At 38.2% G+C, this 18719-nt stretch overlaps 1 protein-coding gene across 4 annotated transcripts in view; it reads right to left on the reverse strand.

The window, feature by feature from the left end:
- The window catches only part of asic2 (acid-sensing (proton-gated) ion channel 2), a 446952-nt gene that overhangs the window by 8957 nt on the left and 419276 nt on the right, over positions 1-18719 (reverse strand). For all 4 annotated transcript variants that reach the window (XM_051104559.1, XM_051104553.1, XM_051104549.1 and 1 more), the window contains 4 exons: positions 14224-14280; positions 4178-4331; positions 544-635; positions 366-445 (listed from right to left, as the gene is read on the reverse strand). In XM_051104559.1, the coding sequence (XP_050960516.1) occupies positions 366-445; positions 544-635; positions 4178-4331; positions 14224-14280 (383 nt within the window). The remainder of the gene's footprint in view (positions 1-365; positions 446-543; positions 636-4177; positions 4332-14223; positions 14281-18719) is intronic.

Consider the following 18719-nt stretch of genomic DNA (forward strand, 5'->3'; position numbering starts at 1 on the left):
GTTAAACTTACTTGCTAACTGAAAAAAACTTGAAATAGAAATATTTTGCAACATTATAAATGCCTTTACTCTCACTTCTGATTAATTAAATGCTGAATAAAAGTAGAAATAAAATTAACACAAAAACTTACTGACCCCAAACTTTAGATGGTGCAGTTTTGTGACAAATATACAAGAATTTGTGATGACAAGAAATTATTAAACAAATATTTATAAATAAATATTTACAAAATTAAAATAAAAAATAATATTTTTAATGTAATAGAGGTTGATCTTAAATAACTGCAAAAATAATTAATTTGATGTATATTTTCTCAATTTACTACACAGTTCATTTTGGACCTCTTGTTTAGTTGTTGACATACCTCATATGCATAATCAAATAGCTCCAGAATGGTCAGGATACTTGCACCAATAAACAAGCCCATCTGACCACCAATATCACCTGCAACATAAACATATTTATGATTTAGAGAAACAGAGAGACAGAGAATAGATGAAAGACACAGTATTCATACTACATACTACAGTGTGCTGTGTTACCTAGTAGACCCGCCACCTCGTATGCTTTCTTCTGTTCTATGGTCTCATAGTTCAGAGCCTCAAAGAACACATCCAGAACTAGGATATTGTCCCTGCATCAACACAACACAAAGAGTGATGTTTTGAAGTTACATTTTGATTCATGGCAAAACCAGAAAACAAGTTTCCTGCAAAAAAGTAATTCATCAATTCATACCAGAAGCAAATATGTTGGATGATACAGCCAACTAGAAGCTTTTTGGTAGTTAATATTAAAAGGATAGTTCACCCAGAAATGAAAGTTCTGTCATTAATTACTCACCCTCAAGTCATTCCAAACCTGTAAGACCTTCATTCATCTTTGGAACACAAATTAAAGGAGTTCACTTCCAAAACAAAAATTTACAGATAATGTACTCACCCCCTTGTCATCCAAGATGTTCATGTCTTTCTTTCTTCAGTCAATAAGAAATTGTATCTTGAGGAAAACATTTCAGGAATTATCTCCATATAAGGGACTTAAAAAGGTGCCCCCAATTTTGAATTTCCAAAATGCAGATTAAATGCAGCTTCAAATGGCTCCAATCGATCCCAGCCGAGGAATAAGAGTCTTATCTAGCAAAACGATCTGTCATTTTCTAAACAAATTGACAATCCGGGTCAATACAGTTAGGGTAGGTCGAAAAACTCCCGTCTCGTTTTCCTCCCCAACGTCAAAATCGTCCTTTTCGACATACCTTCACTGACCGTATTGAACCGTAAAAACACTTTACGCAGACCTAGACAAGATGAGCGTTTGAGTTTTAAAAAGTATATAAATTGTCAATTTGTTTAAAAAATGACAGATCATTTTGCTAGGTAAGACCCTTATTTCTCGGCTGGGATCATTTAGAGACATTTAAAGCTGCACTTAAAATGCCTAGTTCCTTCATGAAACTCTAGATGGCACAGGCTGACGGGTGTCAACGTAACTGATAATATTCACAGCCTTACATGACTTGGCACAAGCTGATTGGTTCATACCGTGTACGCAGCCAATGAGTTTGCACATTTACCTTTAAATGGCTGGTTGGCATTCACTCAAGCCTTTCGCAGCAGCGCGCTTTCAGGGTTCCTCTGAAACCCTCCACCTTCCCCAGCTCCACCTGTATAGATCTGCTACGGTTATTTTATATGCTATTTTCCAGCAGCAGTATATGTCTTAAATACTCACAGCACCGTATCGCCATATGCATTGGCAGTAGCAAGTTCCTGTACTTGCTTGCAGCAGCAGCAATAATCTACAACTGCAACAATAACCAACAGCAGCAGCAATTCAGCAGCAGTGTAGCAGATCTATTCCACCAAGACCAAATACATTGACACTGTCATATTCATTACCATGATAAAATCTTCTGAGAGTTGTCACGGAAGAACTACATTTAAACTGCATTTTGGAAGTTCAAACTTGGGGGCACCATTGAAGTCCACTACATGGAGATAATTCCTGAAATTTTTTCGTCAAGAAACATGATTTCTTATCGACTTAAGAAAGAAAGACATGAACATCTTGGACGACAAGGGGGTGAGTAAATAATCTGTAAATTTTTGTTCTGGAAGTGAACTTCTCAGTTGTGTTGCTGTCTTTGCAGGGTCAGAAAGTTTCATCAAAAGTATCTTAATTAGTGTTCCAAAAAAGAACAAAAGTCTTACAGGTTTGGAATGACATGAGGGTAAGGAATTAATGACAGAATTTTCCTTTTTGGGTGAACTATCCCTTTAAGCTGTAAGCGGAGCAGAATTTCAAACCAGTGAGATTTTACTGTAGGCAGAGCTACTCAGCATAATGTAACAGAAATAAAAACCAAATGACCAATAAAATGTCATGGCTGCTTAGAATACAACCTCCAGTCAAAGAAATGTTTACCAACAATTAATCTGTACCACTGTGGTTAGATCTAGTTATTTTAGCATTTTTAGATGATGTCTGCACAAGCTGACATTTACCCTAGTTGTAGTTTTATCCCATGTGGCACCTGATTAGGATACAGTTTTTGCTTTTTGGCACAAACACGCATACACACACACCTTTCTGACAGCTATCTCAAGACTGGGGCAAAGGCAAATTGACTGTTATTGGATGTTAGTTGGTAAACTGCGAAAGGGCTAACCTCCAAACCCTGACAACAATTACACTAGCGTTATCTCAACCATTCATTACGCCTCTATTATGCTGCAGAGATGAATGATCTTGGCATGACCGATAATTTGCGTGCATGTGTGGAGGAGTTAAAGTAAACAAGTTTTTTTCTACCACCATAAAATGTAGCAGACTAGAGAAGCTTATCTCTCTAGTGGGACACCAGAGTGATGATACGCTGTCTGCTTTATGCTGATTTAATTGACTCTGCGCTTGAGCAACATCTGTGTGTGTGTGCATGTGAGAGAGAGAGTGAGAGAGAGTCAGTATTCCCAATAGCTTCACGTCTCAGACACATCAATCACAAGCTTATCGCTATGACGATGAATTAATGAATGGAGAGGATGTGATATCTGTCACTATACTGAAGAACAACTCCCTGAATCTTCGCGACACAAAGCAAAAGTGTTCTCGACTTGTCAGCTAAATGTCTAAAGGAGAAATAAATATGTCTGAGAGCCACACCAAATGTCCTGGTGTCCTAATGTTGCTTTTATTGTAGAGAAGCACATCTATAAATCGAGGCAGCATTTCAAACACACATTAAGTAGGACAAAAACACACAGGGGAGTTTCTTTGACACAAGTAAAGCTTTCACCCAAAATCTCCCTGATGTACAGAGTCACAACCAGGGTTGTGTGTCATTCGTAGTGGAACAGCAGTGTCAATTCAATTATAATTATTTTTCTCAAAATATTTTACTTTTCATAAAAAAATTCAGGTTTTCCATCATACATACTAAAATATCTGTATACTTTAATACTAAAATATTTTAAAATATTTAATATATTTTTATATATTAAAATATATTAAAATATATATTAAAATATATTAAAATATATATTAAAATATTTAATATATTTAAAAATATATTAAAATATAAACGTCAAAAAATGTTTTTTCATCAAATATTTGCAGCCTAGGTGAGATTTAAAGACTTCTTTCAAAAACGTCTTCCAAAAAAATAAATAAATAAAATAATAATAAAAGAATCTTACTGACTTCAAACTTTTTGAAATATTTTTAAACTATTGGTCTTATTAAATTATTCTGTTGTGTGACCCTGAAGTGCAATTCATTTAATGTCATGTCATTTCAATTTAACATCCTGTGGTTCGTGTCCTTGTGAATATAATGAAGTCAATTCTTAATTCTCAATCCTAATAACACACAGCTCATCCCTGCTGGAAAAGTGCAGGCTTGTGATCATTAACAAGCTCTGTATCTCTGTGATCTTGATATGAGGTGGAACATTAACTGGCAATTTTGCAAATTGGTGGCAGTAATGAGGTAAAGTTAAAACCTGTGAAAGGTATTACAAGGACAACAATTAAAAAGTTTGGAAAGTAGTGAAAAAGCTGACACATACATAAAAAACACACACTTCAGAGACTTTTTTGAATGCTGAATTCAAAGCCGTTTTGATGTATTTGATGGGAAAGTGACCTATAACACGGATGTGAGGTGCGTACTCACGTGATGTACTTCTCTGATCGGTTGAACTTCTTCTCCAGGTAGCGTGCAGAGGTTTTACTGGGGATCTTGACCATGGAAAGCTCTTTGTTGTATCGAGTCATGTTACAGGGGCTCCTGCAGATGCAGTTTGTGCCTTCAACAGCTGACAGAGCAGCTACGGAAAGCATAAAAGGGTAGAGAAGAGAGGAAACAGAAAAGAGAAAGAGAAAATGAGGAAAGACAGGAAAGGGTACAGTGAAGAAAGGGAGAATATATGTCAGTTCTTTCTGCAAGCAGCATTCCTGGGTTCTATATATGACACTCCTTGTAAAACAACTGACATTGTAAATAACATGAGGTCGTCTTATACTTCTCTGCACACAGAGGGTCTTTTCAGTGTCTTCACATACACACATACAAACACACACACACAAGTACACACTGATTGGAGTATAATTCAACTTTTGGCCTTGTCAGAACACTTTCAAATCGCTGCTGTCAACTCTTGACGGCTTGGAGAAATATTATGTGTTGCACTTTTGATTACCTTTAGAGAGAAACCACAAGCATTCTGATGAAAACCACTACTATAAACCGCAAGGATCATAATCGTCAAAGTGCTTTTTAACATTCTAAAAACTTACTGACAAACAAAAAACTGAGTGATTGACAGGTGAAATGCATCTACTATAAAAGTGTTTATCTTGAGTAAACTTGCTGACATTTAGCTTTCGAATTTCCATTTGTGAATGCTAAAGAAACTCTAAGACTCAACGTTTCAGAGGAGAAGAGTCTAGTCAGCATCCTAAAGAATATGTACAGGATTGCAATTGAAATGCCAATCACAGTTTGAAACGGTGTCAGAAATTAACAAAGGCTTGTGCCAAAAAAGCCACCAAAATGAATTTTTTAAATTTAAGACAAAAGGAGCAAAAAAAAAAAACTGTGCCCCAGCACAGTTAAATAACATATTATGGCTGTCATGATTAAAATGAAATGTGAAAATGAAAAGTGTAAATTTGTGGAATCACATTTAGATTATAACCAATCAAATGCATTTCTGTTAAACTGATGAATGCACTGGCTAATCAGAGGTGCTTAGATTACTCAGAGCTGAAAACGCAGAAGCTGATTGCGCACGTTTGCAAATTCCCTCATAATAAACAACACAGTGCAGATACCATGTAAATACAAGATTAATTTCGTAGCTTCAGTGATTGTAACAGTTTTTGCATAACTTGTGCTAGGCTAACATCATACACTGACATGTTTGTCATGTTAACCAGAATGTGATGTGCCCTAAACAAAACAAAAATGTTTTATATTGTTTCTATATCGATATTAAAGGGGTCATCGGATGCTAAGTTCACTTTTTCATGTTGTTTGAACATTAATGTGTGTTGGCAGTGTATGTACAAATCTACCCTATAATGATAAAAATCCATGCAATTTTTAATTAATCTGTAAAAATAATATCCCCTTTTTCAAATCAAGCCATTCTCAGATGCCTGTCGGTGTGGTGTCACACCCACAGAGGCCGCTCCCACGATAGTTGATTGACATGAGCATTTTCCCTCAGATCAGCTGTCACAGTCCGACCTCCATTGTTTTGACACCAGAGCAGGGATGTACGTTAGACAAGAATATCTCCGATTGAGCGACTGAGGTGTTGTGTTGCTGGATGTAATAATGAACATAGTGGTTGTCATTTACTCCCGACATCTGAGCCGCTGAAGATGCAGTAGATTACATTTGTTTGTGAATGGAATGTGCCTCCTGATCTACATAAATGCGTTTATGTTCACGCAAATCATTCGTGATCCAGCTTCACCTACAGCAGAAGTGAGTATAAGGTTTTTTTTTTTTTTTTCTTTCTCTGCAATCACATTTACTAATAACGTGCTAGTTAGCAAGTTTAGCCGCTTATTCGGCTAAATGTGGCTAAAGTAAACAGGCTCGTCTCTCCACACAGAGAAGAGAGGGGCGGGGCGAGCAGAGCTCATTAACATTTAAAGCAGCCTCGACCAGAACAGGATGATTTTTGCAGAGTTGATTTTGACAAGGTAAAAAGGGTGCTGTTTTACACTACCATTGATAATTTTTTAACCAAAGTATATTATAGACTTTTCATTAAGACCCTAAAGAATCATATCAACTTGTGGAAGATGGGCATCCAATGACCACTTTAATAATCATTATAACAATATATAGAGCAATAATCTACAATAATGATTTTTGTCATAATATTGCAGCCTAATGAGCTCCTTATTTTATTTTATTTTTTTACATGTATAATTTAGATACAATTTTTAAACAGTCTATTGTTATTGACAACAGTAAAAACATTTATTAAAATAATTGGGTGCATTTAAGTATTTGACATTAAAAACAACATAGTATGGTGATTATAATAATAATAAGGTGATTATGAATATAAAAAAATCTATAAAAAAAATCTATTCTAGGTTAAGTTTATTTCTGATCCTGGTTTGGAACCAAACCTAAAGCATCCTAATGGGATCAAATAAGAATTCTCTAGGAATCAAATGAAGCACCTACTGGATATAAAGAAATTGCTACAGGACGTTATGATTCGTATCTGCTTCCTAGAATCCAACTGGGTCTTTATCACTCTCACACTTATTGCATTGCAGCTGTGATTTCCATCAACTGTCTTGCAGCTGGACAGTTCAAGAAAATCACACGGGAGCTACAGGAGATTAAAAACCCTGAACAATTCTTTATAAAATCCTTCTGATGCCCAATAGGGGCATTTTATGCTATTGTTAATCATAATAGCCTAATTTTCTTTAAAAAATAAGTTTTAATGGCAATCTGTAATTTTTATTCTTTTTTTTTTAATTATTTTTTTGCCTAGAATGAAACTCCTTACTGTTTCTTATTTCCCCTTTCTGTACATGTAACAAAAGAGAATAATTTGCTATTCTCTTGTTTGTTGCCCAGGGCTGAAATCTTTTGCTCTTGGCTGTGCCTTCCTCAGATTTCTAATCAGCTCATAACTTGTGTGACCTGGAGATGGGATCTGACCTTTCACAGAAACATTTTTAAATTCATCCATCCCTGACCTTTTCTATTTCCACCTCTGTTTCTTCTTTTCACTTCCATCCCCTTTCTCACCCCTGCCGTTGGAGATGATGCTAAAATCACATCATTTAATTGGAGAATTAAGTCAGATTTAATCTCCTCTACACACACACTCACAGACAAATGAACTGAAGACACACACAAACAAAAGGCTATTAAATCTGCTATAATCTTATGCTAAATCCATCGTTCTGTATAAACTTAACAGCACTGTTCATACCCGATAATTCTCATTTTCTCCAAGCATTGCCATAGGCAGATTCTGTGTTCCAAACCACAAAAGTATTTCACAATGCACTTGACCTTAAAATTCCAACATGGCTAGCAATTTCAAACCACAAATTTGATTATATTTGACAGTTTTATTTATTTACAAAATAACATAGTATAGTATAAAAGAGTAAGATGCCTCTCAGAGCAAGCTGACCATCCCATCTTCATCATCTCAACACTTCTGATGAATGACTATGCTATTTTTCCATTTTGTCAAAATGTGTGAGATTTAGTCAGTCAAAACAATTTTGAGGTTAACTGATTCAAATGTGTCTCTGGAAAACAGTGATTATGACACTGCATATTATTGGATATCAAATATTTTTGTGTCTTTCTGTTAATGAAGGATTTGTGGGCACAAATGTTTTTAGATTTGGGGAGTAAAACTATAGTTTTTATTTTGAAGTGAAAAGATAAAATTAGACCCCAAGTTGCATATTTACTTTTTAAAGTAATAGTTATTGTAATGGGGTTATTATTCAGTATTTCCATGAATTAGATGTAAATTCTAGACATCATTAAATCATTAAATTTGCATTCATAGTATTGCAGTTATGACATCTTCAAATAAAATATAGCAAATAACTGTGTATGTAAATATTTATTGTGTATATAACCTGCAAATCAAAATCAAAACACCTGCAAAGGTTTCCTGAGCCTTCAAAATGGTCTCTCAGTTTGGTTCACTAGGCTACACAATCATGGGGAAGACTGCTGATCTGACAGTTGTCCAGAAGACAATCACTGACCCCCTTCACAAGGAGGGTAGGCCACAAACATTCATTGCCAAAGAAGCTGGCTGTTCACAGAGTGCTGTATCCAAGCATGTTAACAGAAAGTAAAGTGGAAGGAAAAAGTGTGGAAGAAAAAGATGCAGAACCAACCAAGAGAACCGCAGCCTTGGGAGGCATATCAAGCAAAATCGATTCAAGAATTTGGGTGAACTTCACAAAGAATGGACTGAGGCTGGGGTCAAGACATCAAGAGCCACCACACACAGACGTGTCAAGGAATTTGGCTACAGTTGTCGTATTCCTCTTGTTAAGCCACTCCTGAACCACAGACAACGTTAGAGGCGTCTTACCTGGGCTAAGGAGAAGAAGAAATGGACTGTTGCCCAGTGGTCCAAAGTCCTCTTTTCAGATGAGAGCAAGTTTTGTATTTCATTTGGAAACCAAGGTCCTAGAGTCTGGAGGAAGGGTGGAGAAGCTCATAGTCCAAGTTGCTTAAAGTCCAGTGTTAAGTATCCACAGTCTGTGATGATTTGGGGTGCAATGTCATCTGCTGGTGTTGGTCCACTGTGTTTTTTGAAAAAGAAAGTCACTGCACCCGTTTACCAAGAAATTTTAAAACACTTCATGCTTCCTTCTGCTGACCAGACTGCCAAAGGCACCAAAAGTTGGTTAAATGACCATGGCGTTGGTGTGCTTGACTGGCCAGCAAACTCATCAGCCCTGAACCCCGTACAGAAGCTATGGGGTATTGTCAAGAGGAAAATGAGAAACAAGAGACCAAAAAATGCAGATGAGCTGAAGGCCACTATCAAAGAATCCTGGGCCTCCATACCACCTCAGCAGTGCCACAGACTGATCACATCCATGCTACGCTGAACTGAGGCAGTAATTAAAGCAAAACGAGCCCCTACCAAGTATTGAGTACATATACAGTAAATGAACATACTTTCCAGAAGGCCAACAATTCACTAAAAATGTTTTTTTTTAATTTTTAATTTTTTTTATTGGCCTTATGAAGTATTCTAATTTTTTGAGATAGTGAATTGGTGGGTTTTTGTTAAATGTGAGACAAAATCGTCACAATTATAAGAACCAAAGACTTAAACTACTTCAGTCCGTGTGCACTGAATTTATTTAATACACGAGTTTCACAATTTGTTTTTCAGAATTACTGAAATAAATAAACTTTTCCACAACATTCTAATTTATTGAGATGCACCTATAGAATAAATGGTAACACTTTACAATAAGGTGACACTTATTAACTAACACGAATGAACAATGAACAATACATTTATTACAGTTTATTCAACTTTGTCAATGTTAGTTAATAAAAATATAGTTGTTCATTGTTCATGTTACTTCACAGCACATTAAGTAACATTTACAAATACAACTTGTGATCTTAATAATGCATTAGTAAATGCTGAAATTAACATTACCTAGGATTAAAAAATGCTGTGGAAGTATTGTTCATTCTTAGTTCATTTTAACTAATGCAGTTAACTAATGTTAACTAACAAACCTTACTGTAAAGTGTTACAAAATAAATTTAGATGAATCTCTTTTACTGCGATTCTTCTTTGTTTGTCATCAGTTATTCAATTGTTCAACTAAATTGTCAAATTACAATTTTAAATGGAATAGCTGATTTAGTATTTTACAGAATTACCAAGTCATTATGTCATTTACACAGTGGGTATTTGTTATTTGTGCTAACTACCAGGTTTTGGCCCTGGCTTTGACTTTAATATTAGCTTCTTGCAATAACAATACTTATGTTTTTAGGCGGACTACTGTCTTTTATGTAACATTTTATACTCTTTCTTCATTGAATACTGTTTTAGTTGGCAGTATACAGTATATACTGCTTACAGCACACTATTATTCCATTCTGAATATCTCTTGATTAACATTCTGTTTGTAATATTCTTTGTTCTGCCTTTGTTCGGCCTGAGTGCCAATCTCACTCATTCTGTTTGTATTTATCTTTCTTTCTTTGTTTCTTTCCTGATTTTCTTTTACTCCAGCAATTTCCCTTTCATACCTCTAACTGCCTCCCCTTCATTTTTAAATGGGTTCATCTGCATATTGTTCTGGTGAAACCAAAAATACATATTTCTTCTTTCCTCAGGGTGCTGTGAACAGAAAGTTGGAGTCAGTGATAATTTCCTCTGCACTTTGCCAAAGATAAGAACCAGCTGTCAAGCATTTTGAAGCCAGCAGTGAAAGTTTTGGACAAGCTGTTCAGCCTCTTGCGCTGTGCCATTGTGCCTTTACTTGTCAACCGAGGTCGGAGACTTCCCAGTGAAACTTTTGCAGTGATATTGAAGTGGTTTAGTCCCTTTTCATACTCTCTTGGCTTTATCTTGCATGATTGTGCACACAGAATTCTAATTAAATGGTAAAAATGTGTGAAATTAGACATATTAATAACCTGAGGAAGTCTTTGGAAACGGATTGTGTGCTGAGTACCTGAGACGTTCGGAAACGTACAGTCCTAGCTGCGCTCTAATTTGAATTTCCTCATTAGTGGAAGATAATTAGTGAACATGGAGCCAACTTGCTTATTATGTGTGGGATAGACCGCTGGTATATACTGTCAGATGGTACGTAGAGAGGGAGTTAATGAGGGCCAGACTGCATTCTGTCGGTAGGGATGGTGCACAAAACAGTTCAAGTCTTTGTTTTCCCTGAATACATTTCCAAAATAATGACTTAATTTGAGCGAGTTCACGGGGGAATTCGAAGTTCAATAAAGAAGTCTCAGTGTCAAGAGGAATCGAGATCCGCAAAGAAAAATGCAATTATTTTGTAAGAGAACTGAGGCATACTTTCAAAGTTTCTCCACGCAGAGTTAATATAGTCTAATTTAGTGAAGCTTGTGAACATTACATGTAATAGGTTCTGATGTCTAATGCCTACTGCTTCCAACTGCTGTACAAGAGAGACACAAGCACACATACAAACAAACTGATTTGTTCTATTACATTTATTTTACTTTTTGTTCCTCAGTTTGCCCTTTTATCATCTTCAAGTATGCTACTTAAGAACAAAACACAGCTACAGAGGAGGAAAATGTAGAGCAGAGAATGAAAGAGGAACGGCGGTTGCTGTTTTTGTGAGTTTTGCCCATGTAATTGGATTTCGTGGTGGGTCAGTGCAGTAATAGTCATGAAGGTCCACTGAACAGAAACTTGTGCATATGTATTTTGTGCTACGGGAATTTGTTAGATGAATGAAAATGAGCCCAGTAATACATCAGCATTCAAAGCACACTTCATTCGTTCAGCCAGTCTCACTGATGAGAAAATGACGAATACATCCAGACTCAAACTGTGAAAGTGAGCCACACAACAAAATCTGCATGTGTAGATTTTTGTTGATTACAACAGAATCTTGTTTTGTTGGGTCGTGCCAGGTCAAACATAGAGGTTTACTTATTCAAAAGTACTTTTTCAAAAAAAAGACTATGCAGTTTTTGAATGCAGTCTCCATTATTTATTAGTATTTATTAGAGTTTATTAGTAGAGGCTCCAACAGGGAAGTCATCTGACATTTATTTACTAACTGCAAATAGCCTGCCTTGTTGGCAAAGGCTATATACACAAACTCCACCTACCAACATGTGGTAGGGTTACACAACATTGCAAAAGAAGCCCATTATGTAGGAGCTCCAGTGGCGTAGGTAGTAAAGCACATAGCACATACTTTCTTTAGACGCAACCAACCGGAATTCAAATCCAAACTCATTCACCTATCATATCAGAAAGTCATTTACTTTCAATAAAATGAAGGAAATAATAGAAAAGTGTAAAATAAAGTGCCTCAAGGGTGTTTACTGGTTAGGGGTAGGTGTAGAAAGGGCTTTATTGTCCTAAAGCGGCATTCATTTAATAATTTTAATAAAAATGATCATTTACAGTTAAATTTATTAAGTTATTATTGCATACTTTTTTTTATAACGTACTATGCTGAGGTGCAGGTATTTGTCACTAGTTAAGTAGTATAAACAGCATGTAACTACTATTATTGCAAAGAAAATACTCCTATTTTCACTTAGTGTAAATAGAATCCATTGCTATGTGCACTTAGTGTAAATCCTAGGTGTATATGACTTCCTTATTTCAGACGAATGCAGTGAGAATTATATTAAAAAATTATCCTGGCACTTCCAAGCTCTATCATGGCAATGGGTGGGTGTTTCTCTTAATCAGTCCAAAAAAAGTCCAATAAAGTGCATCCATCTATAATAAAAAGTGCCTCACATGGCTCTGGGGGGTGAATAAGGCCTCCTGTAGCGAATCGATGCATTTGTGTAAGAAAAAAGGACGGATGACATAATACGTCGACATTGTGCATGCACCACTCAGACGTGACAAACGCGGACATGCCGTGGAAGAGGTCAACAAAGCACTGATCATGAATTAGAAGTTCAAAACGAGGATTTGTAAAGAGAAATGTCTGAGGATTTCGATTTAAACCAATGTTTTGCTTCCTTTGCTCCTGTAAACAAATGTTGGTTTTCATGAGACTCACTGTTGTATGCGCAACGTCTTATGTCATCCGCCCAGAGCTGCTTTCGTGTACGACTGTTAGCGCAAGCTACATTAAAGTGATTATCACGTTTTAGATATCAAAATGCATCGATTCGCTATAGGAGGCCTTTATTCACCCCCCATGTGAGGCACTTTTTATTATGGATGGATGCATTTTATTGGACTTGTTTTCAACTGCTGAAGAGAAACACCTGCCCATTGCCATGATAAAGCTTGGAAGTGCCAGGATAATTTTACAAAATGGAATACAAAATGGAATACAAAATGCCATTATGTCTTGAATTAAATGTGGTAAAATGCTATTCTAAATTGTTCTGACCCAGTTTGAAATGTGTATATGTATTAGTTAAAGGGATAGTTCACCCAAAAATGAAAATTACCCCATGATTTACTCACCCTCAAGCTATCCTAAGTCAATATGACTTTCTTCTTTCAGATGACTACGATCAGAGTTACGTTAAAAAATGCCCTGGTTCTTCCAAGCTGTATAATGGCAGTGAATGGCTGTTGAGATTTTGAAATCCAATAAAATGCATCCATCCATCATAAGTATACTCCATACGGCCCTGGGGGTTAATAAAGGCTTTCTGAAGTGAACCGATGCATTTGTGTAAGACAAATTCACAAGAGAGTGGCGTTGTAGCGGATGACATTGGCAAATGCAGTGACAAACACGGAAGCAAAACTAAACACAACAATGGTCATTAAAAATGAGGATTTGTAATGAAAAATGTTGCAATGATTGCAATATAAGAGAAGGTTTTTCTTTTTTGCAAACAAAACTTAAAGTTCATAAAGTTTTAAATATGGATTTTTTTTACACAAATGCATCGCTATGCTTCGGAAAGCCTTTATTAATCTCCTGAAGCCGTTTGGAGCACCTTTTATAATGGATGGATGCACTTTATTGGACTTCAAAATCTCGACAGCCATTCACTGCCATTATAAAGCTGGGAAAAGCCAGGACATTTGTTATGTAATATAACTCAGATTGTATTTTTCTGAAAGAAGAAAGTCATATACACCTAGGATGGTGTGGAGTATTGTCATAATCATGGAGTATTTTCAAAAACTAGTGTGACTAGTGTGTGTGTGTGTGTGTGTGTGTGTGTGTGTGTGTGTGTGTATCTGGTATTCCAAAGAAACTAATACCAGTAATTTTTAACCTTGTGGTGACATTTTTTCAGTCCCAATGAGAAATGACAGCTTATAAATGATACAGAATAGTTTTAAAATAGAAAATCTAAAAATGCATAAGGTTTTGTGTGAGGGGTAGGTTTAGGGGAAGGGGATAGAAAATGCAGTTTGTACAGTATGAAAACCATTACGTCTATGGAGAGTCCTTATAAAACATGAAAACCAGTGTGAGTGTGTGTGCGTGAAAGAAAACGCTCACCCAGGGCAGGTTCAGCACAGTCCTTATACTGTTCAGGAGTGCAGTACGGAGAATCACCTAGAAATGAGAGAAAAACAAAGCAACAGAAAAAAATGTAAGTGCCAAAGAAAAGTTCTTCTTTATTCAGCCTTCTTAAATTAATAATGAAACACAGAAAACGTGTTCTGAGTAGGAGAAAAACAGACCCAGCCTTCACCCAGCCAAACTCAGCAGCACGACAAGGAAATAAACAACTGGGAGTGTTTGTGTGTGTGTGCGTATGGAAGAGAGTTTTGTGCACGTCTGCACTTGCTCTTGGCCGAAGTGTATCTGATGTATCCTAAATGTACATCACAGGCCATTCACAATCAGTTAATGAATCTATAATTACAGTATTAGAGCAGGGTGACTGTGTGAATGAGGGACTAATCATCTGTGAGATAATTGTCCTGTCTTGAGCGCCAATTGAAGAAGCAAGAGGTTGGAACCTATGGGTTAGAATTAATAGGGACCTTTATGAAAAAAAAGAAGTGAAGTTTTATCAGATAGGTGAATATAGTGCTATTAAAAGAGACCAGTTGAAAATGGAAATGACTTCAGCACTAACTTTAAAGATCAGCTATTATGGGAGAGCATAAATTGGCATTAAGAATGGGACATAAAGGGCACTAAGTCACAATGAAAAGTTCATGAAATCATATTATGAAATCATGGAAATATATTGCGTCTTTAAAAAGACCATTTAGCAACAGTTAAAGATGACTATTTATCAATGGGCCAAAATGACTCTTTTATCAGTGAAATGAAATTAAAATGGGATATTTCTGAAAGAGCTCTTCCACACTTCTCAAATTATACAATATGTCAAGTTCAGTCACGGTTCATGCTTACAAGCCCTTGCTGTCAGTTTGTGGGCTTGTTCCACATAACCTTTGACCCAAAGAAAACTGATTTCATTTCTATATTCTGACCTCTTCTAAACAAGTTCAGTCAGGTTTGCTCAGCTGCCAAATGCAAACCACAAATGCCATAAGGCATCAACTTATCGCTGCACACAACCTCATGCTGACTTGCTTTCTGCCAGAATATGAAATATGACCTCAATGAATGACTGTTCATCAAGAATTAAAAACCTTAGATGAAGACAGAGAAGATGGGAACATTGGTCCCTGCTGGTTTTGTGATAGACAGTACAAATTCTATTTGTCATAACTATTCAGTCAAATATTATTAGTAACGTCTTCATTATGTCTGTCATCTGAATACATTAATAAAGGGACATCTTCTGTTCTGATTTGCATGCAAATTATTTATTTGCACATCATAAAAGCTGTCATTTATTTATATCACACAAACAGTGCTGCTTGAAAGTTTGTGAACCTTTTAGAATTTACTGTATTTCTGCATAAACATCACCAAAAAGTTCATCAGATTTTCACACAAGTTTTGAAAATTGACAAAGAGAACCCAGTTAAACAAATGAGATGAAAATATATACTTTGTCATTTATTTATTATGAAAAATGATCCAGCGTGAAATATTTGTGAGTTGCAAAAGTATGTGAATCTCTCAGATTACCAGTTAATTTGAAGGTGAAATTAGAGTCTGTTCAGAAGTGTTTTCAGTCTATAGGATGACAATTAGGTGTCAGTTTATGCCCTGTTTTATTTAAAGAACAGGGATCTATTAAAATCTGATCATGTTTGTGAAAGTGAATCATGTCACAAACAAAGGAGATCTCTGAGGACATCAGAAAAAGAGTTGTCCTGGTTGGTGTGCCGCCGGGAGCGTGGGTTGGTGCATGCGCTTGGGCTCGGCCCTGGTGCGGGGGCCTTTGACGCGTCGGTGGATCCGGTGGCCTCTTTAGCTGGTAGGGACGTTGTTACCATCTGTCAGTATCCACTCTGCAGGGGGGCAATATAGGCGGAGGACGGACTTAACCTGGGTGTCTATTGTCTTCTGTAGTCTGGGAGTTGACTGAATGATGGGGTGGGGGTAGTTTTTCCTCTGCTGTGGGGTCCGGTGGGCCGCCCCGGTCTGGATGGGCCTGGGCCCCGGTCTGGATGGGCCTGGGCCCCGGTCTGGATGGGCCTGGACCCCCTGCCCTGGGCAGATTTGGGGCAACGGGGGTGCCTATGGGGGTCAGCGGGGAGCTGGCTCCAGGGGGGGTACTTTGCCCCCTCCAATGATTTCCTCCCCATCCCTAATGCTTCCCTTCTCCCGCTCCATCACACCAACATACAGGTAGGGTTTTGGGGTGCGGGTGTGTTGCTGGGATGCAGGGGAGGTGGTACTCCTCTGTCTCCTTGTGGCCACCTGCATCTCAATCATACATCACAACTTAGACACTCTCATTACTTACTGTCACATGACACATACATATAGGGCCTTGGGGGTGGGCACACTGAATGGCATCCAGGGGGCGGTCTGTTCATTCAGCCTTCTCTCTGGTGCTGGTGCCCACTTCTCAATTTTAAGTTACACATAGACATTGAGGGCTCTTGGGGAGGTGCCGATTTGACACGAGCTGGCGGAGGGTGGTTAGTGTCTTGCCCCTCCCCTGTTTTAAAGCACTTTAGAACAACACACACCAACACTACATTTGAGCGGGTGAGGTGAGGCATGGGGTCTTCTTTTTTTTTTTTTTTTTTTTTTTTTTTTTTTTTCACACCCCTGTTCTCTGTTCTTTGTCCGGGGCTGGGGGCTGTGAGGACGAGCTGGCCATCCGGTCGGGGTCTGGGCTGGTGGTCTTCTCTGCTGCTGCGGGGTACCGGGGTGGTCTTCCTGTCTCCACGCCAGAGTGAAGAGGGTTCAGCTCCGGGGTCTGGCGCTGATTGCCCCTCTGGGGGTAGTGGTGCCTGGATCCAGGAGTATAGAGTACAAATGGGGAGTGTGATTGTGGGTACTGTGTCCATTTTTGTATGTCTACATGTGGGGCGAGTGCGTGAATATTTGTTTGCGTGCATGAGGGTGGGAACGTGTGCTTGTATATATGTGTGCCTGTTTGTCTATGTCCATGTGTCAGGTCAGGCCTTAGACTCCGCCTCACTCATCATCTCAGGCCCCCCACCACGCCCTGCCGGTGGAGGATGCCCCCGGCCGCCGGTGCGTTGGTGGTTTCTCGCTCCGGGCGGGATGCTCGGGTGAGCGCTGGCCCGATCTCGGCGGTTGCTTGGCGGGGCCTGGCCCCCTGGCTTTGCTGGGCCCCGGCTAGGGGGTGGGGGCCCTTGGATCGCCGGGCCCAGGGCCGGTCTGCTCTGGTGTGGCCGGCTGCCGGCGGAACCTGCGGGCTTGCCGCCACGCCCCCCTGGGACGTCTGCATTGTGGCTGCCGGATGATCCCCCTCCGGGCCCTCCTCTGCCCTTTTCTGGGTGGGGGCCGCGGTTGTCCCTGCGGTGGTTCTCCTGGGACTCTCGTGCTCGGGGGGGCATCCGGATGTTTGGGCCCGGGTCTCCTCCATGTCTGCTTCATACCTTGCGGGGCGGGGCTGTGGTTCCCCACACACACTATTAAACATTTACATGGAAGAACCTTATGAACACAAACGCGCTCACACACACAGGTGTGCACACAGGTGTACACACAAGCATTCACATTGGTGTAAAAACAGGTGCTCACAGACACACACTGTCTTGATCTGCTGTTGCTTCAAAACATGTTTTGTAATATTAGTTATGTGTGCTGCACAATAACATTTAACATGTAGTATTTACTGTGATTTATATAGATGTTGGTTGTTGCTGCAGTTACTCTGCTGTTGTGTTTTCTCCTTTTGTCAGCAGGTATGGAAGCAGATTATCTTTTTTTTGATCTTTCTCTCTTTCTCTATCCTCCTTCTTTTTTTTTTTTTTTTTTTTTTTTTTTTTTTTCTTTTATTTTTTCTTCTTCTCTCTCTCTCTCTCTCTCTCTCTTTCCCCCTCTTCTGTTGACTTTCTCCCCAATTTTTATTTTATTTTATTTTATTTTTTTTCCCCGTTTTCTCTATCCCCCCGGTCTTGTCTGTAATAGTATGGTTAAATAAAAAGGTACATAAAATTAAATTAATTAAATACAAAAAAAAAAAAAAAAATGGCCGTGAATGATGATAACATAGCTACACATACACACTGTCATGTGTTATCTGTGTTACTGACAGGCCGGAAAAAGAAAAAGAAAAAGAGTTGTTGTTGCTCATCAGGCTGGAAAAGGTTACAAAACCATCTCTAAAGAGTTTGGAATTCACAAATCCACAGTTAGACAGATTGTGTACAAATGAAGGACATTCTAGACCAGTTACCCTCCCCAGAAGTGGCTTTCTCACTTTGATTAATGCTGAAGTTCCTAAGTCCATAATCAGGAGAACAATAAACAACCATGGTGTGCATGGCAGGGTTGCAAGAAGAAAGCCACAACTCTCCAAAGAAACACTGCTGCCTGTCTGCAGTTTAATAAATATCATGTGGACAAGTCAGAAGGCTATTGGAGAAATGAGACGAAAATATATTATTTTTGGTTTAAATAAAAAGTGTTATGTTTCT

The sequence above is a fragment of the Labeo rohita genome, chromosome 3 (assembly GCF_022985175.1).
Source record: "Labeo rohita strain BAU-BD-2019 chromosome 3, IGBB_LRoh.1.0, whole genome shotgun sequence".
NCBI lineage: Eukaryota > Metazoa > Chordata > Actinopteri > Cypriniformes > Cyprinidae > Labeo > Labeo rohita.